Genomic DNA, 24444 nt, shown 5'->3' on the forward strand with positions numbered 1-24444 from the left:
ATTCACTACTTAGCAGCAGCTAGAATGATCTTTTCATTTCTTGAATGGAAAACTATTATTAAAAAGGACTGGAGCAAATATGGCAAATGATAATGCCGAAGTTAAAATATGAAGTTCTGTACAGCTAGAAATGATATGTAATCATTATTAATAATGAACTTTAGGGTGAGAGTTCTTACGAGTTCTTACGAGATTGTTTAACTCAAGTGAGGAAAAAAAGGTCAGTTTCTAGTTCTCAGAAGCCATAAACCAGTCAGTCTTCCTTTCCAGTTTTTAGATGTTTGGGTTTTTGTGATTGGTTTCTTTTTTTTTTTTTTTTTTAAGATTTTTTATTTATTTGACAGAGAGAGACACAGCAAGAGAGGGAACACAAGCAGGGGGAATGGGAGAGGGAGAAGCAGGCTTCCCGCCGAGCAGGGAGCCCGATGCAGGGCTCGATCCCAGGACCCCGGGATCATGACCTGAGCCGAAGGCAGACGCTTAACGACTGAGCCACCCAGGCGTTCCCAATGATTGGTTTCTAACTTAATTGCATTGCTGCAAGAGAAGAAAGTCTGTATGATATTGATTCTTTGAAACTTTTTGAAGATTTGCTTAAAGGCCTCTTGTGTGATCAGTTTTTGCACCTATTCCATGTTTGTTCAGAATGCAAACTCTCTAGCGGTTGATGCAGCGTTGTCTATAATGTTCACAGGAATGAAGCTTGTTGATTGTGCTCTTCAGATTTTCTGCAGACACTTATTTTTTGTCTGCTTAATCTGTCAGTTACTGAGAGAGCCATGTTAAGATCTCCCATGACAATTGTAGATTCCTGTTCTGTGTTGTTTCAGCCCTGTAGTCATCCTGCTTCTCCCTCTTCTCAGGGGCCCATCGTGCTGGGCAGAAAGCAGAAAGCCTTGCAGAAGAACCGGAGCACTGATTTCAACCCTGACTTCGTTTTCACTGAGAAGGAGGGGGCATACGATGGCAGCTGGGCCATGGCCGATGTCATGAGCCAGCTCAAGAAGAAGGTGAGAACGGACAGTGATTGGCTGTTCCAGGCCATGGGCTATTGAGGTTGGACAGTAGGTTTTGGGGTCTAACCTCACTGCCTTTTGCCATCTGCTTACATTCAGCAAATGCTGGAACTCTTGGAAATATGTGGTGTGGTTTTGATGGGGTGGGGAGAAGAGTCACAAAAACCCCCAGTCTTGATTAAAACCAAAGTGTAAAATGTTGCAACATAGATTTATTACAGACTAATTACAAACACATGAATTGATCTACAGATGATATTTTAAAGTATCAGAAATATCTTATTTCCTTCATTAGAAGATGTCCATGACGGCTTTTCCTGGAGGAGGGCATGGCGAACTCAGATTAACTTCCGTATATATATTAAGGGAGACCATTCCTGATATTATACACACTAAAATGTGAAAACGTTTCAGAGGAAATCTGGTAATACTGGTCTACTGGTTTAGGAATACCAAATATTACATATAAATTGCTTGACTTAGAAAAGAAGTGGGCATAGCTATGTTAAAATGGTCTCTTTTTGTAGGTGTTCTCTCCTTGTTTTGAATACTAGAGAGAAACCTTTGTTACATTAGTTTGTAACAAAGAACAATCTAGCATGCACCCTTGGTAGTAGTGTTTTGATCTGCCCCACAGACGCTGTCATTCTGTCACTTGCCAGGTGATCTCACTATTTAGGGTCCCTGGTTCCCACATAGCATAGCCAAAGCTGCCACAGATGTCACCATCATCTGCTTATTTGTCAAGATCCCATGTTTTCCTTTGAATCCAGTGAGCGAGCTAGAAGGTGCATCAGCGACATTTTCCATTCCATGGGCCTCAAAGAGAAATGCTGCAGAAATAGCACAGAGCTATTTACACCAGACTCTCTTGGTGTTCTGATTAAAATCAACTAGCATTGCCTTTTCATGGTTACCTGGACAGGATTTCTTTGTGATTTTTTTTTTTTCCTTTTCAGTACTTTTTCAGAGAATGCCAGAGAAATTTTCCTTTTTCAAAATAATTATGAAATGTTTGTTTCCCTGTTCCATGTTTTTTTTTTTTTTTTTAAAGATTTTATTTATTCATGAGAGACAGAGAGAGAGAGAGAGGCAGAGGGAGAAGCAGGCTCCCAAGGAGCAGAGAGCCAGATGCGGGACTCGATCCCAGGACCCTGGGATCATGACCTGAGCTGAAGGCAGACGCTTAACCATCTGAGCCACCCAGGCGCCCCTGTTCCATGTTTTGATGAAAGTTCACTCCAGGTTCACTTAACAAATTTTACATTTGTTCCCAGGTCCGGGTATATAGGCCCCATGTAATTAAAGACTTGGTCTTATAAAGCTTGCAGTCCAGCAGGGTAAAAGATAAGTAAACAAATAATTACAAATACAAAAACAAATAGTTAATTGTAGTTGTGGCAAATGCCGTGGCAGTTCAGGGTGCTTTGAACATAGGTAAAGGAGGCCTGCCATTACTTACCCTTTCTAAAAGTTTCAGCAGAATTTGCTTTGATTTCAGCCTTTAATTGCTAGGCTAAATTCTGTCTGATTGGCATGGGGAAGGATTTTTCTAAGTAGCATTCAGCTATAAATGTGACATCTCTTGGTAATTCTGTTCTTCTTAATAGTAAACACCTTCCAAAATGTGGATGTTCTTCTTGGTTCCAGGTAAAGATTTTTCACACTTGACTATTTATTTGTTTTGTTGTTGTTGTGAATAATCTGCAGATTGATTAATCTATCCAAGGACAGACGAGCCTCTTCTGTATTAACATTGGAGACCCAACCCTCAGAGAAACCTTGCTTTGTCTCTTTCCCATATATATGCTTCTTATTCATCTTATTTTTATCTGCAGAGGGCAGCTACTACATTAGATGAGAAGATTGAGAAAGTTCGCAAGAAAAGGAAAGCAGAGGTGAGAAAGCAAAGCAGGTACTTCTCTGTGGAAAGCCCTGAGCTTTGCCCTCCACACGACCCCACCATTTTTCTTTAAGCCTGAATTGGAGTGCGGGGGTGCAGACAGGCTTCTCTGTGTGTCTGTTGTTAATAATCACTGAGAGTCCACAGAGCGTTCTGCCCAGGCTGGAGAGCATGGTATTGCTCTTCAGAGGTTCTAGATTTCCTGAAGTTTGTAGTTGCCTTGCTTTACTATAATATTTTTTCCAGGATAAAGAAGCTAAGTCTGGGAAGTCAGAGAAGGAGAAAGAAGCAAAGGAGGGCTCTGAACCAGAGGAGCAGGAAGACCCTGAAGGGAAAGATGAGGAAGGCCCAGAAGATGAAGACTCAGAGACCGATTACTCGTCAGCTGATGAGAACATCCTCACCAAAGCAGGTGGGCGTTACAGAGACGCTGTCGGAAACGGGGACAGGAAATTGGAACAAGTCCACCTTTCCTTTGTAGGACTTCCTGTGTTCTTCTACAGTCACATTTAAGATCTCCATGTTGAACTCCTAGCTTCTCTTTTTTTCTTGGGGTTTTGTTAGGGTTGTTGTACTTTGCTGGCAGACCATACCCTTTCCCTCCTCCCCAGCCCCACACAGCTGCTGGCACCTCTAAGACTCAGACTTATTTGGGGTGATAGGTCCCCCACATCCCACCTCAGATGGGCCCAGCCGCGTGGTGGGTGCTTCGTAAATATTTCTTGCAGAAAGGAGTGCTCGAGCATGATAATAGAGTGCAGTGGTTGAGAGCCTGGTCTCTGGAACTTGCCGAGCTTGCTGCACGTGTCCTCACTGTCAAACGAAGCTAATGAGAGTAGCCCCCTCAGGCTGTTGTGTGGATTCAGTGAGGTAGCTACAGAAAGCACTTAGGACAGCGGCTAGCAGATTATAAATGCTCAGTAAGTACGAGCCCTGATGGTCAGCTCTATTTTTCTCCACAGATACACTCAAAGTAAAGGAGCAGAAGAAGAAGAAAGGACAAGTGAGCATGAGCATGGAAAAGAGCATGCAGCTTATTTTTGCAACCTGACAGGACTTTAAGGCCAGTTAGTTTCCTTGGGCCCATTTTGCTGAATTCTCATTCTGTCTTTTGATTTCCTGGTGTAGGAAACAGGAGGATTTTTTGAAGATGCATCTCAGTATGATGAAAACCTCTCATTCCAGGACATGAACCTTTCCCGCCCTCTTCTGAAGGTAGTTGCTTCTTTTGGCAACCATGGAATTGTTGCAATCACCCCTTAACTAGGCTCCCTGCCCTAAACTGGGCTCTTTGCCTCCCTAAATTCTGTTGTCCACACAGCTGCCAGAGAACCCTCTTAAAAAGTTCCATCTTGGCCTATTAATCCTTGCCCTTTCTGGTCTCCTCTGGTGATGTCTCCTAGCACTCATTCTGCTCTGGCCACCTTGGCCTCCTCCCTGGCCCTCAAACAGGTTAGGCGTTTTCTTCCTCAGGGCCTTTGCACTTACTGTTCCCTCTGCCTGGAAAGTTTTTCCAGTAATCTGGTTGGGGTGCTCCTCACCTCTTTCAGGGTTCTACTCAGTATCTTCTACTCAGTGAGACTTTCCCTGACCCTACTATAAATCGTACTCGTTCCCAGCCCCCTTGAATGCTGTGGTTTTCTCCATATGGCATGTGATGATTTTTGGTCTTTTTCCCTACCAGACTGTAAGATTGCCAAGGGCAGGGTCTTTATTTTTTTGGTTTACTGCTGTATCTCAGTGCCTAGAACAGATCTCCCACATAGTTGGCACTCGATGAATGTTTGTAGAATGAATGACTGGGAGGGACTGAAGGAGTCACCACCTGTGTGGAAACCTGCCTTGTTTGTTTCATGCTGAGACTCCTCCTCCCCATCCTGTATGACCACATCTTTTCTCTTCAGGCCATTACAGCCATGGGCTTCAAGCAGCCCACCCCAATCCAGAAGGCATGCATACCTGTGGGTCTGTTGGGGAAGGATATCTGTGCCTGTGCAGCCACTGGGACAGGTATAAAGGATAGTGACTTGGAGGGTGGGGAGAGGAGGAGGCAGGAGGAGGATGTTCAACCTACAGCAGGGGTCTAGGTTGATTTACACAAGGGCCACTTTGCTAAATATGCAAATACAAATTGTAATGCAATAACACTATATATTCTTGCTTATTAATTTCCCTTAAATCTCAACATATATTTTCCTATTTCTTTAAGTACTCTTCACTTTTTTTTTTTTTTAAAGATTTTATTCATTTATTTGACAGAGAGAGACACAGTGAGAGAGGGAACACAAGCAGGGGGAGTGGGAGAGGGAGAAGCAGGCTTCCCGCGGAGCAGGGAGCCCGATGCGGGGCTCGATCCCAGGACCCTGGGATCATGACCTGAGCTGAAGGCAGACGCTTAATGACAGAGCCACCCAGGTGCCCTAAGTACTCTTCACTTTTTAAAAATGGTTGTATAGTATTCTGTTATATAGTTGTTTCTGCTCTATAATTAACTGCACTAATATATAATGTTGTGATGAACATTTTTCACTCCTATGACTGGGGATTATGTATAAATAAAGGTGACCTTCATGAGACCCCCTGAAATCTATAACCTGTAACTATTCCTATTAGGGTGTCTCTGATCATGATCTCTTGTTGCTGCCATAATAAGAGTAAAGATTTTTTTTTAATTTAAGAGGGGCCGGGGGAGAGGGAAAGGGAGAGAGTGAATCCTCAAGCAGACTCCCTGCTGAGAGCGGAGCCCAGTGCAAGGCTTTATCCCACGACCCTGAGATCATGACCTGATCTGAAATCAAGAGTCAGACGCCCAACCAACTGAGCCATCCAGGTGCTGCAATAGGAGTAAAGATTTTATGAAACAGACTTTCATCATGGTGTTCTGTATCAGTAAATTATAGAGTAGAAGTAGTCACATGACAGAATATTATGCAACCATTTGAAAGTAAAGAGTATTTAAAGAAACAGGAAATATGGTTTTTTTGTTTTTGTTTTTAAGTGATCTCTACGCCCAGCATGGGGCTCAAACTCATAACCCCAAGATCAAGAGCTGCATGCTCTACCAACTGAGCCAGCCAGGTGTCCCTGTTATGCTTTTTTTGAAAGGGATTACTGAACAGAATATATAGTGTTACTGCATTAAAGTTTTAATTTTTATATTTCTGTCCATTAAGAAAAATGTTGGTAATCTAGATACCATTAGGTTAATGTTTATCTCTGGTTGGCTGAACTGTGGGTGATTTTTATTATTTTCATATTTTTTTTGTACTTCTCAGATTTTTTACATTGGCCCTGTGAAAAAAAGCTTTATGAAAAAAAAGTTGCTTCATTTCCCCTTGAGCATATATATAGGTCTTCTGGGCTCAGGTGAAAACCTGAACCTTGAAGGGACTGAAGCTCCTCTCACTGGTTCCTGCTGCCTTCTCCAGGTAAAACTGCTGCTTTCGCCCTGCCTGTCGTGGAGCGTCTGATCTACAAACCCCGCCAGGCTCCTGTCACGCGCGTGCTCGTGCTGGTTCCCACCCGAGAACTGGGCATCCAGGTGCACTCCGTCACCAAGCAGCTGGCTCAGTTCTGCAACATCACCACCTGCCTGGCCGTGGGTGAGTGTCTGGCGGCCCCTGAGAGACTGTGAAGTGGTGGAGGGTGGGTGTGCCCCACCATCTGAGGATGACAAGTACCAGGAAAGCCTTCCTGTGATTAAACCCACTTGAAAAACCAGATGAGGTGTTTTCAGAGTAGAGAGCTGGGGGGAAGGGAGAGGGTTTCACTGAGATTTAACGAGCCTTAAAAAATGAAACTTCAAAATTCAGGGCAAAAAAATTTTCTTGGGACTAAACAAATTTAGGATGTAATTTTTGCTTTGTATGAATAGAGAATCAAATATTTGGGGCAGAATTTTTCTGATGATATTCTATGGTACTGTTCTCCAACCTTCATGTAATCCTCTCTGTGCAGTGGGAAGGCAAAGGGGATGGAGAAATTGTTTGCTTTGAGAGCTGCTTCTGTCAGTCCCTGGGTGTTTGAATCCTTCGGTTCTGAAGTGCCCTCATGTCATCATCTTTTTTCACACTTAGCATAGTTGTAATGAAATAATCTGTCTCTCCCAATGTCTTGTAAAATCCACACAGGCGGGGCCTTTGTCAGTCTTGTTCTCTGCTGTTTCCCTGGCATCTGGCATAGGACGTGGCAGGTGGCAGGGCCCAGTCCAGACTGTTGAACAACTGACTGACTTGGCCACTTGGCGGGGCTCTTCTCTGCAGGAGGCTTGGATGTGAAGTCTCAGGAAGCAGCTCTGAGGGCAGCGCCTGACATCCTCATCGCCACCCCAGGCCGGCTCATCGATCATCTCCACAACTGCCCTTCCTTCCACCTGAGCAGTATTGAGGTGCTCATCCTGGATGAGGCTGACAGGTACACCTGAAATGGTGGGGCCCCAAGTGCTCCGGGGTCCTGGGGGCCACACCCCAGAAGAGAACCTGCTTCTGCATTAGTCTTCATGGATCTTGCCATGGCCATGTGTGTGATGACAGTTCAGCTGCTCACATCTGGACATCTGTTCATCATTAGTCTGGATTATCCTGCTTTTTTTCTCTCTCTGTGATGTAATGGTTAAGAGGGAGGATAAATCAAATTCTGGCTCTGCCATTTCCTAACTGAGATTTGGAAATATTATTTAGATTCTTTGTTTGTTTAAGCTTTTTAAAATTTTTAAGTAATCCCTATACTCAACATGGGACTCGAACTCATAACCCTGACATCAAGAGTAGCATGCTCCACCAGCTGAGCCAGGCAGGCACCCCTTTTACTTAGATTCTAAAGCAAATCTCTTCTTGTTTGTGAGGGATAAGAATTACACCCCCTTTCATGGTGTGGAGGATTCCACGAGTAATATAGATAGAGTGGCAGTGCACGGTGAGGACTCAACAAACAGCCTCTATTACTGTGGTAGGGGACTCCCTCCCTCCCTCTTCTCTCATACGGGTCCCATCTGTTCCCCTCTTTCCTTCATGACCGAACAGAATGAACCTCATTGAACTGGACTCATGATCAGAGTGGGGGCAGGGGAAGGAGGCCACAAGCCCAAAGCCCATTCAGATTTACTCTCCAATTGAAGCATCTCCAAACTAAAGAGGTCCTGAGCTGAGCTTCGGACCCCATATGCCCCTCCCTCCCTTTCCCATCTCCGTGCATGGCAGCTCTGTCCTCCCAGTGGTTCAGGCCAGAATTGTTTGCATCGCTCTTGTGTCCTCATCTCCCACCCACAAAGCATCCATTGGGAAGTCCTATCAGCACAGCCCCACGTAGGGGCTTCTGCGCTTTCTGTCCCCTCAGCTTGGAATGACCTGTACCTTCCTCAGGTTTCTGCTCCAGTTGTCACTTATCCGAAGGGCCTTTGCTGGCCACTGTCTACAACAGTTCCTGCTTTCCACTCTCTGAGGTGCTATGCCTCTCCAACCTCCTACATTGTCACCTGAATGCCTGTGTGGTGGTTGTGACCCTTCTCTCCTCTGGAACATATTTATGAGGGGCTGGCCCTGTGCTGCTTGCTGCTCTGTGCCCAGGGTTGCGTCTAGTATCCAGCACATGCTCAGTAAGTGTTCGTTGAATAACTGATTGATTTCCCCAGAGCAAATAAACCATTCTTGAGTCATGAGGGAGGTAAAGGAGATCTTTCTGAGCAAAGGGAATGTGATCTGATTGAGGTTTTAAAGGGGAAGGGAACTGTCTTCTTAAAAAATGTTAAAGTCTCAGAAGACCAAGAAAGGCTGTGGATGTTTCCTATTAAGGAGATCAAGGACCATGACAAGTAAATGCGGTACGTGATGCTCACCTGGAGCCTGAACTGGGGAAGAAATACTGTGAAGGATTGAGTCAGCTGAACAAATTGGAGTCAGAGTAATCCTCTGGTTAATATTATCTACAAAGACAAAAAGGTTCCTTTACAGTGAATAGAACTGGCCGATACCACCTCAGTCATGTGATCAAACTCACGTCAGTGGTACTGGAACAAACGGACGGTCTGTGTCTCCTGATGGAGAGGGAAGTACACAGCCGCACCCCTGCACGTTCTCGCCTCCATGAGTTACTGAATCCAGTCACTGGGAAATGAGCAAAGACAATGTAAAAAAGCTTGAGGAGACTTCTGTAGATTAAGGGAGACTGAAGAAACATGACAACCAATGCAACATAGGAACTTCAGTTTCCTGGATTAAAAAAATAAAAAGATAGCTATAAAATGACATTTTGGGGACAATTAGGGATATTTGAACTTGGACTGTACTTCAGGTATTATTCAAACGCTTAAATGTTTGGGGTGTGATAATGACATGATGGTTATATAAGAGAAGGTCTTTTCTTAGGCAATGTGTGCTGGGATGGTTAGGGGTAAGGTGTTGTGATGTCTGCCACTTATTTATATATAGTCCAGAAAAAAGAAAAAAGATAAAGCAAATGTGGCCAAATGCTAGTTCTTGATGAATCTTGGTGAAAGGGTAAACTAACAATATTAATACATAAGTAAATAAACGAGCCTGAAACGTAACCATTTACAACATCAGAACATCAGCTTGTCTGATGTTTTCTGTCCATCATTGTGACAGATGTGAGCTCAGTCCATTTCTCTTGATTCCTTCTCCCTGCTCGTCAGGATGCTGGACGAGTACTTCGAGGAACAGATGAAGGAAATCATCCGGATGTGTTCCCACCATCGCCAGACCATGCTCTTCTCAGCCACCATGACAGACGAGGTGGGCCACAGGAATTCTGCTTGGTGGGGTGAATGCAGAGGACCCAGGCTGGGCTGCAGGGGGTGGCCTGGGGCAAGCATGGCTTGCCTCCACCCCCATCCCCACCCCCTACCCCCAGCCTCCTGGCAGACGAGTGAGCATCCCTGTGTTTGTGCTGGGCAGGTAAAAGATCTGGCTTCTGTTTCCTTGAAGAATCCTGTCCGAATATTTGTAAACAGCAACACGGATGTGGCCCCCTTCCTGCGGCAGGAGTTCATCCGGATCCGGCCGAATCGGGAAGGGGACCGGGAAGCCATCGTGGCAGGTGAAAGCCCAGGGAGGGACTGGGCAGAGGGGTGCTGGACTCCCTTGGCCCTGTGGGTGGCACACTCAAGCAGCTGGGTGTTGCCTGGCACTTCCTCTGACGGGCTCCCCTGACCTGTTGCGTGGTACTGCCATTAATGTGCTCTGCCACTTTGGCCTTGGGTCCTTCCCCCTTTCTTCTGTCACCTCACCTCCCTCCCACGGTCCAGTCCTCCTTAGGTACTGCTGAACGCCCAGCCACTTCCCCCAAAACTGCCCCTCTGGCCCTTGGTTCAACCTGCTGCCTCTCTTGCCTGAATTGTTGCAGTGGCCTTGGACTAGGCTCCTACTCCCACTCTTGTCCCTTGGCGACCATTCTCCACACTGCAGATCATTTAAAATGATCATTTACAAGTGAACATTCACTCATGTTACCTCCCTATTTACAACGGTTGGGTGTCTCCCATTGCTTTCAGTCCACAGTCCACACTCCCTAGGGAGTCCTGTACAGCCCTCTGGGACCTGGCGCCTGCCTGCCTGGAGTCCTCAGCCTGGGTGCCCAGCCATACTCTCCTGCTTCCGTTCTCTCAAACACACCAAGCTTGTCCTGCCTTGGGGCCTTCACGTTTGCTCCTTCCTCTGCCTGGAATCTTCCCCCAAATCTTGTGAACGAGTCTGCCCTGTCATTTAGCCTAACATTACCTCTTTAGAGAGGCCAGCCCTAAAGCTGCCTCTCCATCTTCCCTTCCCTCTCTCACAGCATTTGTCACCCTTGGGAATTGGGAATTGGCTTCTCTATGTCCTGGACTGGGAGCCTCACAAGGCAGGGACCTTGCCTGTCTCCCCCAGTGCCAGCCACATCAGCTCCTTCACAGGTGCGGAGGGAGTCTATCGGAGGTGGCTTCCAGCTCAATCTTCTCTCCCCACCAGCTCTGCTGACAAGAACCTTCACTGACCATGTGATGCTGTTCACCCAGACCAAGAAGCAGGCCCACCGCATGCACATCCTTCTGGGGCTCCTGGGGCTGCAGGTGGGCGAGCTCCACGGCAACCTATCACAGACGCAGCGGCTGGAGGCGCTCCGGTAAAGTTCAGGGGGCTGAGGCTCCCTCCCATCCTTTAGAGAGGGCTCTCCTCATTGAGAGAGAGAGACTACCACCCAGAGGTTATGTTAGAGCGATTGCAGGGGATACGGCACAGTCCCCCAGTGTAAAGATTTTAGTCCAGCTGCTGTAAGGTTAGGTCTTAGATACATTGAGAATTCCTCATAGTCTCGCAGAAGCTGACACTGATGCCCTAGGGCTTGAGTGTTGGAGTTGCTGAGTGGGGCCACGGCAGGAAATTCTGGCTTGGGAAGACACAGCACGTGTCCTGTTCTCTATAGCTTTTCCAGAGCAGTGGGCATACCTGGGTCTTTTAGAATGAGATTTGAAATCAAAGCCAGCCACCATTTCCTGAGCATGTACTTTGCCACGTCCTGTGTTTTCCATGTGTTTTTGTTTGTTTAATTCTTGTAGAATGAAGTCATGCTCATAGGCCAGGAGGGACCCTTTAGAATTCTTCACCTGTCTGCATTTATCATAGGCAGCTGCAAGGTATTTTTTAAAAAAAAGGCTGCTTTGAATGCGGAGACATTTGCATTTGCTACTTCCTACAGTCTAGCTCTGTGGTTCCTGAACTTCTATATTTGTAGGAGTTGGGGCTTAAGGTGGTATAAACCAAACTATGTTTGTTCTATGTTACAGGATGGTTAAGGTGTCATGTGAGTATCAGATGGTCTGACGTTTAGGATCTCATTTAGATTATCACTGTGACAATCTGTACTCTGCTGCTTGAATCCAAAAGGATTTGTGTTCTCTCTGCTGGCTCAGCCTCCTGTGGAGCATTTTTGGGGTTGAGTATCCAGGTGAACATCTGTTTGTGGCTATTTCTAGGCGCTTTAAGGATGAACAGATCGACATCCTTGTGGCCACAGATGTGGCAGCCCGTGGACTTGACATCGAGGGGGTTAAAACGGTGAGCAGCCTCTGTCTTCCTTGAACTTTTGCTGGGAGTCTTTTTGCCTCCTTGTGTTCTGTCTCTCTCCAACTGGTCTGACTTTGACCTTCCAGGTAATTAACTTCACAATGCCCAACACCATCAAGCATTACGTCCACCGGGTGGGGCGAACAGCGCGGGCTGGCAGGGCTGGGCGCTCGGTGTCTCTGGTGGGAGAAGAGGAGCGGAAGATGCTGAAGGAGATCGTAAAAGCCGCCAAGGCCCCCGTGAAGGCCCGGATACTTCCCCAAGGTGAGCGGGCACCACTGTAGCAGCTCAGGGCGGTTGGGGTGGGCAGGGTGGGTCCTGGATCAGACTCTGTGGAATAGAGCCAAGAGCAGAGGGTAATAGGTGAGAGTAGTCAGGAGCTGGATTTGAACTCCAGGCCTGCCACTTCCTTGCTAAGTGACCCTGGGCTGGTCTCCCCTTGCCCCTCTGTGTCTCTCTTTCTGTGAAAGGAAATGATGACAGACTTACACCTCGAGTGCCCCACTCATAGGTTATTTTCCAACCTTTGGGAAGAGAAGGCTTCTTCTTGGGGCAAAAGCCCTATTAATCACCACCCCCCTTCCTTTTGGTGGGGGAAAGAGGTCAGCACTTACTTGTTTTTAGATGTCTTTTGTTCATTTCTTTCTCATTTGCAGGGTCACATTCTTTGTTTTTTAAATTTATAAAAATAATATATATATATTCATTATTAGAAATTAGTAAATAAAAGCCAAAATGTAATTGCTTGTGGAAGAGCTCACCACTGTTAGCATTTAGGCACATATCCTTTGAGACCTTTATTCCATTTATACATGTCTTTTTTCTTTCATTTTTTTCATTTTCACTTAACTCATTCTATCAGCTAGCAATTATTGAGTACTACCAAGTGCCGGGTGCTGTTTATTCTATCCTAGGTATTAGGGATATAGCAGGAAACAAAACATCTGATACTCTGGTAGGAAGAAGACAATAAATAATAAGAGTAGATGTGATCCAGAATGTCAGGAGAGATGCTGCTTTCGAAAGCTGTTTAGGAAAGGCCTCTGGACAGATGGCATTTGAGCTGAGTCCTAGATAAGAATGAGGTAACCATGAGCAGTCTGCAGACAGTGTGCCAAGCAGAGAAAACCAGGGCAAAGCCTCTGAGGCAGGAGCGGACGCGGTGTGCGAGTCAGTGAAGGAAGAGCCAGAGAGGGCCCAGGGCACGGTGAGCAAGGGTGGAGATAGAAGCTCCGAGAGGTAGGCAGGGGCCACATGTAGGAGTTTGAAATTTATTCCAAGCGCAGCAGGCTCTTTGGGGGTGGGATGAAGAGGGGGTGTGTTGTGAAGTGGAGAAGTCACCCATAAAAAACCCCAATTTTCTGTTGTCACTAAATACACATCTCTATTATTTTCATCAGTTACACAGTATTTATCCTTATTTAAAAATTTTTGTTGTTCTCTTCCCTTGAGATGTCATCCTCAAATTCCGGGATAAGATTGAGAAGATGGAGAAGGACGTGTATGCAGTTCTGCAGCTAGAGGCCGAGGAGAAGGAGCTGCAGCGTTCAGAAGCTCAGGTAGGGCTGCACCGAGACTGGGGGGGGGCCTGCAGGGTGGGGCGGGAAGCGGGCCATGGCGGTCCCTGCCAGTCCTGCCCTGCCATACCCGGTGTCGGCCAGACAGGTGCTGTCCTGCAGCTGCCATGTGACATCTTAACAGTTGGCGCTGTCGTGGCAGCCACCCTTGTGCTGTCTCCACAGATCAACACAGCAAAGCGGCTCCTAGAGAAGGGGAAGGAGGCATCGAACCACGAGCCTGAGAGAAGCTGGTTCCAGACCAAGGAAGAGAGGAAGAAGGAAAAAAGTATGTTGGAGAGGTCCCTCAAAAAGCTGGGTCTGAGTTCTCCTGGAACTCAGCACGCCCACTGCTAGGCCTGTTCCCAGAAGAACTGAGAACAGGGACTCAGAGGCACACTGTATGCCGGTGTCCAGTGGCCAAGGGGTAGAAGCGACCTGTGTGTGTCAGCAGATGGACAGTCACAGAAGATGTGGTGTGCACGTCCCATAGAGTATGGTTTAGCCATAATGAAGTGGATACACACTGCAAGGGTGAACCTAAGTGAAATGATCCAGATGCAAAAGGACAAATAGATATGATCCTCCTTATATGAGGTAAATCCATAGATGCAGAAAGTAGAACAGAGATTACTAGGGGTTGTGGGGAGGGCGTTATGAACGGTTACAGAGCTTCTGTTTGGGGATGATGAAAAAGTTACAGAAACAGGTCACGGTGATGGTTGTGCAATCCTGTGCACATGATTAATGCCACCAAGTTGTGCACTTAAAAATGGGTAAGGGGTGCCTGGGTGGTGCAGTCAGGTTAAGTGTCCAACTTTCAGTTTCAGCTCAGGTCGTGAGATCGAGCCCCACATCGGGCTCTGCAGTCAGCACGGAGTCTACTTAAGACTGTCTCTCCCTCTCCCTCTGCCCCTCTCCCTGCTCTTTCTCTCTCTCAAATAAATAAACATTAAAAAAAAAATAAATGGGGCACCTGGGTGGCTCAGTTGGTTAAGCGACTGCCTTCGGCTCAGGTCATGATCCTGGAGTCCCGGGATCGAGTCCCACATCGGGCTCCCTGCTCGGCGGGGAGTCTGCTTCTCCCTCTGACCCTCCTCCCTCTCATGCTCTCTGTCTCTCATTTTCTCTGTTTCAAAATAAAAAAAAAAAAAAAAAAAAAAAATCTTAAAAAAAAAAAAAAAATAAATGGGTAAAATGGCAAATCTTATGTTGTATCTGTTTTGCCACAATTGAAAAAAAAAAAGTAGGTCAGGAATATTTATAAGTATTCCCTGCCCTCCCCACCCCCCTTTTTATCACACAAATTCACATTTTTCTACACCTTGTTTTTTCCAGTTAATTTTATTTTATTTTTTTTTTTTTATTTTTTATTTTTTTAAAGATTTTATTTATTTATTTGAGACAGAGAGAATGAGAGAGAGAGAGCACATGAGAGGGGGGAGGGTCAGAGGGAGAAGCAGGCTCCCTGCCGAGCAGGGAGCCCGATGCGGGACTCGATCCAGGGACTCCAGGATCATGACCTGAGCCAAAGGCAGTCGCTTAACCAACTGAGCCACCCAGGCGCCCTTTCCAGTTAATTTTATAGCTTAGATTTTATACAGGCACATACATAGCTGCCTTTTTTTTTTTTAATGGCTGCATAGTCTTCCATCATGTGGATAGATTATAATTTATTTAATTAATCCCCTGTTGAGGGACATTGAAGTTGTTTGTAATCTTTTGCTATTCCAGCCATGTAGTGAATTAACTGTACAAATGCCCTTTCACAATTAAGCACATGCATTTGATTTGCAGGATAAATCCCCGAAAGTGAAATTGTAGGCCAGAGGATATGTGCATTTATTATTTTGTTAGGGATTGCAAAATTACCCTCCAAAGACGTTGTACCAGCAATTTAAGAAATACTGCCTATATCTGATGGGACAAAAAGGGTGCATGCATGTTAAATTTCTGTGTTAAACATAGTTATAACTATATGGCGGGAAGGTCTGGGAGTATAAGTGAACCAAATCATCTTTCACAACACGATGTAGATAACGAATGTCTCAAGTGGATTAATGGAGAAATAGTGGAACAAGCATGTTAGTGAGATGGAGAGGTAAACACCAGCAGAGGATGTGAGTTGCTGCTTCTCATTTTGAACTCTTATGTACCAATTTAAAATATGTGTACTTCTTTTAAAAAAAGATGTTAAACAGTACCTGAAATCTCGTACTCTCTCCTCATTCTAGTTGCCAAGGCTCTGCAGGAGTTTGACTTGGCCTTAAGGGGAAAGAAGAAGAGGAAGAAGTTTATGAAGGATGCCAAGAAAAAGGGGGAGATGACAGTAAGTGGTTGGGTCCCTGCCCAGTGGCATGGGTCAGCACTTCTGGTCTGTTCCGTACTCACATCATCCTTTCTAGGCAGAGGAAAGGTCCCAGTTTGAAATCCTGAAGGCACAGATGTTTGCTGAGCGCCTGGCCAAGAGGAACCGCAGAGCCAAGAGGGCCCGAGCAATGCCTGAGGAGGAGCCAGCAAGAGGCCCTGGTAGGCAGATGGGGAGCCCATAGGAGCTCGTAGGAAGGTTCTCCCTGAAACTTGTGCTTCTGGTCAGGGAGAAAATTGGAGGGTTAATAAGAGCCCATATTTTTTGAGTAATGTGTGTACCAGTATGTACAGTTATTTTTGGGTTCCCAAGTGGTGAAGTGACCCCATGGTTAGTGGGGAGAGCTAGGATCTGAACCCAGACCTTTCTGACTCGAGCCTAAGTCCTTACAAACTGCTCCTTGGAGGAGCAGGTCAGGGTAAAAAGAAGTGAAGTCAGTCTTCAGCCCATTTCACATTTCAGTGGTTCTTTTCACTTTGGGACTCTGCAATCATCCTTTGGAGTGGTTCGTCACACCTGCCACTTCTGAATTCCTCATCCCTTTTCTGCTGGGATCCGATGTCTTGTTGCCATGTCAGTAAATCATCTGGCCAGAACATCCACTGAACTTGGAACCATTACCCTGAACTTAAGGATAGGATTTAGAAGCTTGAGCCAAAGAGGACATATCTAACCCATGCTTTCTGTGCACAGCCAAGAAACAAAAGCAGGTGAAGAAATCTGTATTTGATGAAGAGCTTACCAACACAAGCAAGAAGGCCCTGAAACAGTATCGAGCTGGGTAGGGTTTTAAGTCATCATGGGGCTCTTTGTGTTTTGATCAAAGCTATATACCTTCTTCCTCCTTCTGTACTCCCCAATTCCCATATACTTGTAGCTTTATAATATATAATTTTAAGAGTTCCTGTCTGACACCCCCCCCCCCGCCCCCCATCCCCAGCTAAGCCCATCTCTGGATCCCAGGGTGAGGACAGGAGGAAAGTGTTAAGGCCCTCCTGCCTTGGAGGTGAAAATTTCTGGTTCAGAAATAGACCTTTCTCTCAGGAGAGCTAGAAAGGCAAAGGATCATGGTTTGCTCTTAGGAATGTGTTACCCCCCACCCCCACCCCCAGATCAGTATCCCTTGGGCTGGGGTTGGGTTGGGGATAGACGGAACTTCCAGTCTTTTTTTAAAGCTGGGCCCTGACTTCCACAATCCGTATTATCAGGTGGAAAGACCAGGCTTAGAACCTCAGGCCCTGAAAACGGTGCATCAGTGATGCTGCTGCTTCATGTGGGAGCTGGGTGGGGGCAGCAATGAGACATTGTCTGTCGGGCTTCATTTCAGTCTCATCTTCTCACTCGCAGCCCCTCCTTTGAAGAAAGGAAACAGTTGGGCTTGCCCCACCAGAGACGAGGAGGAAACTTTAAGTCTAAATCCAGGTAATGTTTGCCCTTTTGGAGGGCCAGAGGTTGTGCCTGTTGGGGATTGGACCTTTCATGGGAAAGCTCCTCCTTCCTCTTCCTGGCTTTGGGAGTTGGTCTTTACTCTGCGGATTTTCTTCATAGGTACAAGAGGAGGAAGTAGCCATGTTGGCCTGAAGTTCATGGGGCAGCCCTTAGATCCCTTCCTTGTGGGAAGTCATCCTGGCTTGGTCTCTTCTCTCCATTTGTAAAAAAAATTTTTTTAAATGTCAAGTCTGTATCATTTGTATATTAAAAAAAGAATGTAAGGTCGGGGGGGTGTTGGTATGCGGAGTTACTTCCTAAGCATCCCTGTGAGTCAGCCAAGGCTCTTCTTGTTGATTAACTTTCAAATAAAGAAGATACCAAATGGGGGGTGCCTAGCTGGCTCAGAGAAGTGTACGACTCTTGATCTTGGGGTTGTGAGTTGGAGCCCCGTGTAGGGTGTAGAAAAAACCAACAACAAATAGAAGTATATTTTGGGAGGGAGAATAAACCAATCTGAATTGTGTATTTTATTCTTCTGTTCATAGTCTACCCCATCTACTTCCAATGCATCTTGATGCTTGTAGAGGAGCTGGATGTGGAGGAAGTTCTTCCTAGAAGTTCTCTTGATGTCTGTCTGTCCTAGAACTAAGAGCTGTCATCCACTGAGCATCAGCCATGTACCAGACATTCTGTGTACTGAGTGCTGTCTCATTAAATTCATTACACTCTGTGGGAGAGGTAGTCATCCCCCTTCTGCACATAAAGAAACAGAGTGTTCAGAAAAAATGAAGTAATTTTCCAAACTTACACTGGGAGTTCAGGTTTTTGAAACCAGGGTCTACCTGAACCCATACTGACTGTGCTATGGAAGTGCTACTGGAGAGATAGAAGCTCAAAGGGGACACAAGGAATCCCAGATAAATTTGCTCCTTGTTGCAAAAAACAGCTTTTACCCTGTAGAGTGTGGTTCTCATCCTTTCTGAATCATAGGTTCCTTTGACAACTAGATGAAAGATCGGAGATACCTCTTGAGAAAATTGTTATGGTTGTAGTCTGTCCTATATAATTTCAAGTACATACACCACCCCCACCAGCTCAAAAATTGTAATAGTTACCCAGTAGCACATACCCTTGACATTAAAAGAATGTGTTCAAAGGTATTCATTTAGGCTGCACCTAACGGTCAACAGAAGGCTCCATTTCAGTAAATAACAGCATACCTGGCATGATGGGAGTATGCTGACTCCTTGTGTGTATGTGCTTACAGAAATCAAATTCTAATCTAATCTAAACCAAATCTCCAAGCTAAGGTTGTTAGGTTAAAAAAGCCAAGTGCAGAACTGTGTACTTTTTTTTTTAAGGGGTTATACATTGCATGCGCATAGCTTATTAACTCTGGGAGGACTCAGGAAACGGTTAACAGAATTGTCTCTAGGGAAGGAAACTTCAAGTTAAACCTTTTTATACAAAAACATTCTTTTTACCTTGAGTAAAAATGACTCACCAGCTAAATAAAAACCCTGTACCACAGAAACAGGACTGGCCTCCTTGTAGGCAGTGCCTCCAGTCGCATCCTCACTGTCTCAAGCCGCCCGAGCTGCTTCTAACAGTTGATGACAAATGTGGACCACTGAAATTTCTCAATCATCGTTTTTATTAATTGGCTTTATAGGTTAAAGTGCATAGTAAAGACAAAAAAGGATATGCATACATAGGAAAAGGACATTTTTCTCACCAACATTAGAAAGACCTGAGATGCCTAAGTGTCTGTTCTAGGAACACTGAACTGAGGGAAAATGTATGCAGGCAGCAGGCCTGGGGGCTGGCTTCTGGCATGGGTCTGGGGCCTGCAGAAGCTGCTGGCATGCTAACCCTGCCCAGGAAAAGCTATAATAGTGTTGGAACAAAGGGTCACACTTTGGATAGGTGCTGCTGGTACCAAATGTAAGTTTAGTTCCATTCAGGGCCCTGGGGAACCAGCACTGCTACTGAACTACTCCTGCAGACAAAGAAACCTCCACCATCCCAAAGTGCCGGTCATAGGAGAGGGTATTGGGGAATCACTCCTTAGGTTAGCCTGGGCCTGCTACATAAGCCCCCCAGCTGTGGGTAGTCACACCTTTCCCACTCTCAGTGAATATGTAACTGGGTCAGGGTTAGTCACTGAAGTCTTTGTCTTATCACATGCCTCCGTCTCCAGGAGCGAGGGTGCCCAAGGAGGAGGGTGGGAGGGATTTTTGTGCTCCTTGAAAGGATAAGCAGTTCATAAACAACTCCTCTGGACCTCTGTTTATTAAAATTAAAGTTAGTCTACAAGTTAGGGCCTGGCAATTAGCATTCAGTCTGCTTCACTGAGTTCATACACTGTGCCCCCGGAGCACCGCAGAAAAAACATCTGACTGAGTCAGGACCCGGAGATACCGGTAGGTACCCCAAGGTGGAAGCCCCAAACGTGCTCCAGGGAGCCTGTCCACTAACTTGCAGGAGAAAAAAAGAGAAGAAATCTGTTAACTTTGCTCTCAGTTCTGGAGGTAAAGTGCTTATTCTAGCGCAGGGGAAATCTAGAAACAAATGTGGGCAACCCCTAAAAGTGGATCCTTAAGTAGGTGCTAAGACTAAAGGACAATAAAAAACAAACTTCGGTTCCTTCAAGAGGGAGCCGACCCCAGCCGGGAGGTGGCCAGGCACAAGGCAGCGGTGTGCCATCTTCCTACAGCATCCTCTGGATCTCCTCAAAGTTCATCAGGTTGTTGGCTGTGTCAGACCAGGCAGCATGCTGGGCTCCATCCATCTCAGAAGCAAGCTGATTGCTCCTTTCCAGAGTATGATTTATGCCCCCAATCACCTCCTTACAGTCAGGACATGTGCCCCTCTGCATGGCTCCCCCGCAATCGCTAATCACGTAGATGTGGCCATTGGGGCACTTGAACCAGTGGCCACGAGGAAAACCCATAGCATTGACTATCTGCACTCGTTCTTCCTCTGAGATGCCCAGGCCAGAGCAGGGAAGGGTGTTTTTCAGAGCTTCCATCTTTTTCTGCACAAGCTGTTCATCCTCCTGGGTGAACTTACATGTTTTCTCAAGGATCTTCCGGACACTGTAGACCTCTTCTGCTGTGCTACCTTTCATCTTCCCCTCTGCTATCTTGCAGCGGGACAGGAGGTTCACCAGGTACGTGAGCCTCTGGATTTCACTTTGGAGGTCATCCAGCTCCTGGCTGGTAAAGCTCAAACGCTTCTTGGCTAGCCACTCATGGACCTGTTCTAGTCGAATCCCCACTTTCTCTCGCTCTGAGACCTTCACCTTTTTCAGAGAATCCCACAGGCCCGCCAAGTGGTCATAGAAGCTGATGTAATTCTCAACAAGGCCCAGGTCCTTCACGGACAGATTTTTCTGGTCTAGCTTCTCCTTCAACATCACAAAGTCTTCAGGAAGCTGCTGATGGAGGAGGCTCTTGCTCTCTAGCAGGGCCTTAAGTTGTTCCTGGCTGGCTGCAATCTCCCCTGCTGAGCCCTGAATCTTTTCCTTGACGATTTCAATCTCTTCCAGTCGCTGTTTGATGCTGGTCCCGTAGCGGAGGTTTTTACGGATGGGCACCTGGCAGATAGGGCACACCTTCAACCTGATGGCAACTTCGTCGTCCTTCTGCTCATCCATGTAGCGGTCCAGGGCTTGCACCTCAAAGATGTGGCTGCAGTCCTCTAGCTGCACAAAGCGGGCGTCGGGCTCATCCTCAAAGCCAAAGAAGATCTGGGTGACTTCCTCCTGGTGGCAGACACGGCACTTCTTGGGGCATGGCTCCCCACACAGACCAATGCAGGGGTGGCCACAAGCCAGCAGCTTAGTACAAGGCACGTAGCATGGGGGCCGGTTGCAGGGCTCAGAGCAGAGTTTGGTGCACTGGTAGTGCTGGCAGCGCCAGACACAGGGTTCCACGCAGGGGCTGCACAGCTCCCCACACTTCCTCTTGCACTGGCTGTGGACACAGCGGTTCTGGCAGGTCCGCTGGCAGGGTGGGCACTCGCCGAGGCACGGCTCCTGGCACTTGTGTGAGCAGATGAGCAGGCGCTTGCAGGGCTGCTGACAGCGCTCGTGAAAGCGCCCTTCGAAGCAGCTGTGGCAGGAGCCAGGACAAGGATGCCCGCAGTCCAAGACGGCGCCACACTTGGTGGTGCACTTGACTGGCAGGTCATACATGAGGTCTTGCACGTTACCACACTTCACCCGCTGGCTGTGCCCACACTTGAGTTTCACGGTGACCATTTCCGAACATAAACGCACACAGTCCTCACCGCAGGGGTGGCTGCACCTGTGCCCGCATTTCAGAACCTTGGGGCAAGGCTCTTGGCAGCAAAAATCTGACTCAGGCATGGAACAAGGAACCATTTGTTCGTGGCCGCACCGAAGAATGATTTTGCGCACCTTCACCTGACAAGGCTGACACTCCTGGAAGCAAACCAGAGGGCACCGGTGCCCGTCCTGGCACATGACCTTCTGGCACGGCTTCATGCACTGGAACTCCTTGTGTGAGCAATCATAGGGGTGACAGGCACGGGTGCAGACGTGCCCACAGCCGAGCCGGAACTCACAGGGTAGGCTGCAGCCTCCTTCGGGCACTTTTTGGAAATCAGAAGCTTTGGATACTAAAGTGTGGGTATCGGGATGGTTCTGGCAGCATAGCCGGAGCGTGCGGCCTATTTGATTGTTCTCTCGAAGAGTATGGATGATCTTGCTCCACAAGGGCACCTTGGCCAGCATCTGCATGTTTCCAATGCAGTACATCCCCTTCTTGGCACGGGACAAGGCCACACAGATGCGGTTGGATATCTGGAGAAAACCCACCTTGCCTTCCTCGTTGCTCCGCACTAATGAGAGGAGGATGATGTCATTTTCTTCTCCTTGGTATTTGTCAACCACATGGACCTTGACGCCAGCAAATGTCTTGGCTGGCATGAGTTTGCGCAGGCAGAAGAGCTGCCCGGTGTAGGTGGTGAGGATGGTGATCTGGGAGGGCAGGTACTCCTGACACAGGAAGTACTTGCACAGTTCCACCACGAAGCGAGCCTCATGCTGGTTCTGGTGGCTTTTGCCTTCTTGGATTTCCTGTTCAGGAAAGTTGTGTTCCACAAAGAAAAGGTTGGAAGAGACCCCCTAGAAAGGAAAAGAAGTGGTATGTTAGGAGGTTCACTCATGCAATTTCTTCTGTCTTCACGTGTATTGGCCACTGGCCCTATTCCAGGGAGAGACCTTGCAAGGCTTTTTGTATACTTTGTACCAAAATCTTTAATTTTGGAGTCAATCACCATGTACTTTCTTTTGGGACCATGGCAAGTAGGGAAATGGATAAAGAATTAGTCTATTTCAGTTTTCAATACATTTGTTTGATATAAATATTTAAAACAGCCATCCACAATCCAACTATTATAGTCCAGGAAATAGGCAGCAGCTATGATGATGAAGATGTTGAGGGACCAGCTAACTTACAAGCACTCCACCGTGCTGACTGCTTTACACACATTATTTCCCTCAAAACAATAATGTAATGAGGCAGCACCCATTATTCTCAATGTACAGAAGACCCTGACACTCAGAAATGGTATATAACTTGCTGAAAAGTTACAAAGCTACTAAGTGGCAGAGCTGGGATTCAAAACCCACGTCTCTATCTCTCAACTTCTATATTATTTCTCCCCTTAATAACCAGCTTTTAAAAAAGCTGGCTCTAGGGGTGCCTGAGTGGCTCAGTCGGTTAAGTGTCTGCCTTGGCTCAGGTCATAATCCCAGGGTCCTGGGATCAAGTCCTGCATTAGGCTCCCTACTCAGCAGAGAGCCTGCTTCTCCCTCTCCCTCTGCCCCCCCCCCCCCTGCTCGTGCTCATGCTCTCTCTCAAATAAAATCTTAAAAAAAAAAAAAAAAAGCTGGCTTTAGTCCCTTCTGAAAACCCTTTTCCATCCTAAGGAAATACAGCCTTCTAGGCTGTTGAGAGCATCACAGAAAGATCAGGTAGGGCAGACTCACCTTTATCTTCTCATATTTGAGAACAGAGGGATGATTCTCCAGATCTTGGTAAATGTAGGGGGTCAAAAGCCGGGCAATTTCAGGGCGCATGCGGTGCTGAAACAAGATATATATGTCATTAGAAACATGGGCAGAGAATTAAGTTTTCTAAAGACTAGGTTGCTGGTGGAAAATCTTGAGGTAACCTGAAAAGAACAGGGAGAAAAGAACAGAATGTAAATAGCTCCTTTGTCCAAAACAAACTCAACAAAGGCTGATCTTGTGGTATTTTGTAACAGAAAAGAAGTCTGACAGTCACTGCATTACTAAACCAGTTTTATTTTTATGAGACTTTCTTACTGGCAGTTGGTAGGTTCCCAGGAGACTTCTCCTGGACATTTGGGAGGTAATAATAAAAGTTCAGCTTCTCACCTGGTAATTCAGACGGACAAAGGGAATGTCTACTTTCACCAGCCGTTCAAAGAGGGATACCTCAAGGTTGAAATTCTTGGCTAGATCATACACGTTGGCACTGGGGCGCAGCTGAGAAAAGAAACAAGTCTGAGGACTCTGTATTGACATATTTTATCCATCCACCCACCCACCCACCCACTCATCAAAATGTTTTTTTAAGTGCCTTATGTGTGCTATTCTAAGTACTGACAGGCTAAGGATAAAGAGCCCCAAGGGCCATGAAGGTAAGAAATACGGGTGATGTGACAGAGTGCTCAGGGGAGGAGTTCGTTTAAATAGGCCTCTCTAAAGAGTGACATCTGAGTTGATGTCAGCATGGAGAAGTTGCTTATCATTTGAAAAGCAAACCATGAGAGGAAGCAGGAGGAGGGCAGGCGTGGGAACACAGTGGGCAAATGAGATGGTGACAGAAGTCAGAGAAGCAGGCTGCACCTGAGAATATTTGCCTCTGTAGGCCACTTTAAGAAGCCTGATTTTTATATTAAGTCAATGGAAAATCACTGGAGGGTCTTAAGTTGTAGAGTGATATGATCTGATTTCCTTTTTTTTTTTTTAATATTCACGGCTCCTTTATAAAGAATGGATTAGAGGAAGGCAAAAATGGAAGTAGGGGAACAGGAAGCATACTGTTTGAATAGTCCA

General features: G+C 46.5%; 2 protein-coding genes across 3 annotated transcripts in view; one reads left to right on the forward strand and one right to left on the reverse strand.

Moving 5' to 3' along the window:
• The window catches only part of DDX27 (DEAD-box helicase 27), a 22305-nt gene extending 1103 nt beyond the window's left edge, over positions 1 to 21202 (forward strand). Inside the window, exons 2-21 of one of the 2 annotated variants that reach the window (XM_021685899.2) lie at positions 864 to 1010; positions 2855 to 2914; positions 3166 to 3331; positions 3882 to 3922; positions 4048 to 4134; positions 4824 to 4929; positions 6348 to 6521; positions 7182 to 7332; positions 9569 to 9668; positions 9831 to 9972; positions 10881 to 11034; positions 11885 to 11966; positions 12062 to 12239; positions 13428 to 13534; positions 13718 to 13820; positions 15766 to 15860; positions 15937 to 16060; positions 16593 to 16680; positions 17247 to 17321; positions 20881 to 21202. In XM_021685899.2, the coding sequence (XP_021541574.1) occupies positions 864 to 1010; positions 2855 to 2914; positions 3166 to 3331; positions 3882 to 3922; positions 4048 to 4134; positions 4824 to 4929; positions 6348 to 6521; positions 7182 to 7332; positions 9569 to 9668; positions 9831 to 9972; positions 10881 to 11034; positions 11885 to 11966; positions 12062 to 12239; positions 13428 to 13534; positions 13718 to 13820; positions 15766 to 15860; positions 15937 to 16060; positions 16593 to 16680; positions 17247 to 17321; positions 20881 to 20905 (2205 nt within the window). In that variant the 3' untranslated portion in view covers positions 20906 to 21202. Of the gene's footprint in view, positions 1 to 863; positions 1011 to 2854; positions 2915 to 3165; positions 3332 to 3881; positions 3923 to 4047; positions 4135 to 4823; positions 4930 to 6347; positions 6522 to 7181; positions 7333 to 9568; positions 9669 to 9830; positions 9973 to 10880; positions 11035 to 11884; positions 11967 to 12061; positions 12240 to 13427; positions 13535 to 13717; positions 13821 to 15765; positions 15861 to 15936; positions 16061 to 16592; positions 16681 to 17246; positions 17322 to 17447; positions 17894 to 20880 lie in introns of those variants that run through there. The other variant, XM_021685900.2, reaches the window with a different exon arrangement.
• ZNFX1 (zinc finger NFX1-type containing 1) overlaps positions 18967 to 24444 on the reverse strand; it is a 25967-nt gene continuing 20489 nt past the window's right edge. Inside the window, exons 12-14 of the mRNA XM_021685898.1 lie at positions 23761 to 23871; positions 23350 to 23445; positions 18967 to 22482 (exon numbers count right to left, since the gene is read on the reverse strand). Of these exons, the coding sequence (XP_021541573.1) occupies positions 20041 to 22482; positions 23350 to 23445; positions 23761 to 23871 (2649 nt within the window). The 3' untranslated portion in view covers positions 18967 to 20040. The remainder of the gene's footprint in view (positions 22483 to 23349; positions 23446 to 23760; positions 23872 to 24444) is intronic.

This window comes from Neomonachus schauinslandi, chromosome 10 (assembly GCF_002201575.2).
Source record: "Neomonachus schauinslandi chromosome 10, ASM220157v2, whole genome shotgun sequence".
Taxonomy (NCBI): Eukaryota; Metazoa; Chordata; class Mammalia; order Carnivora; family Phocidae; genus Neomonachus; species Neomonachus schauinslandi.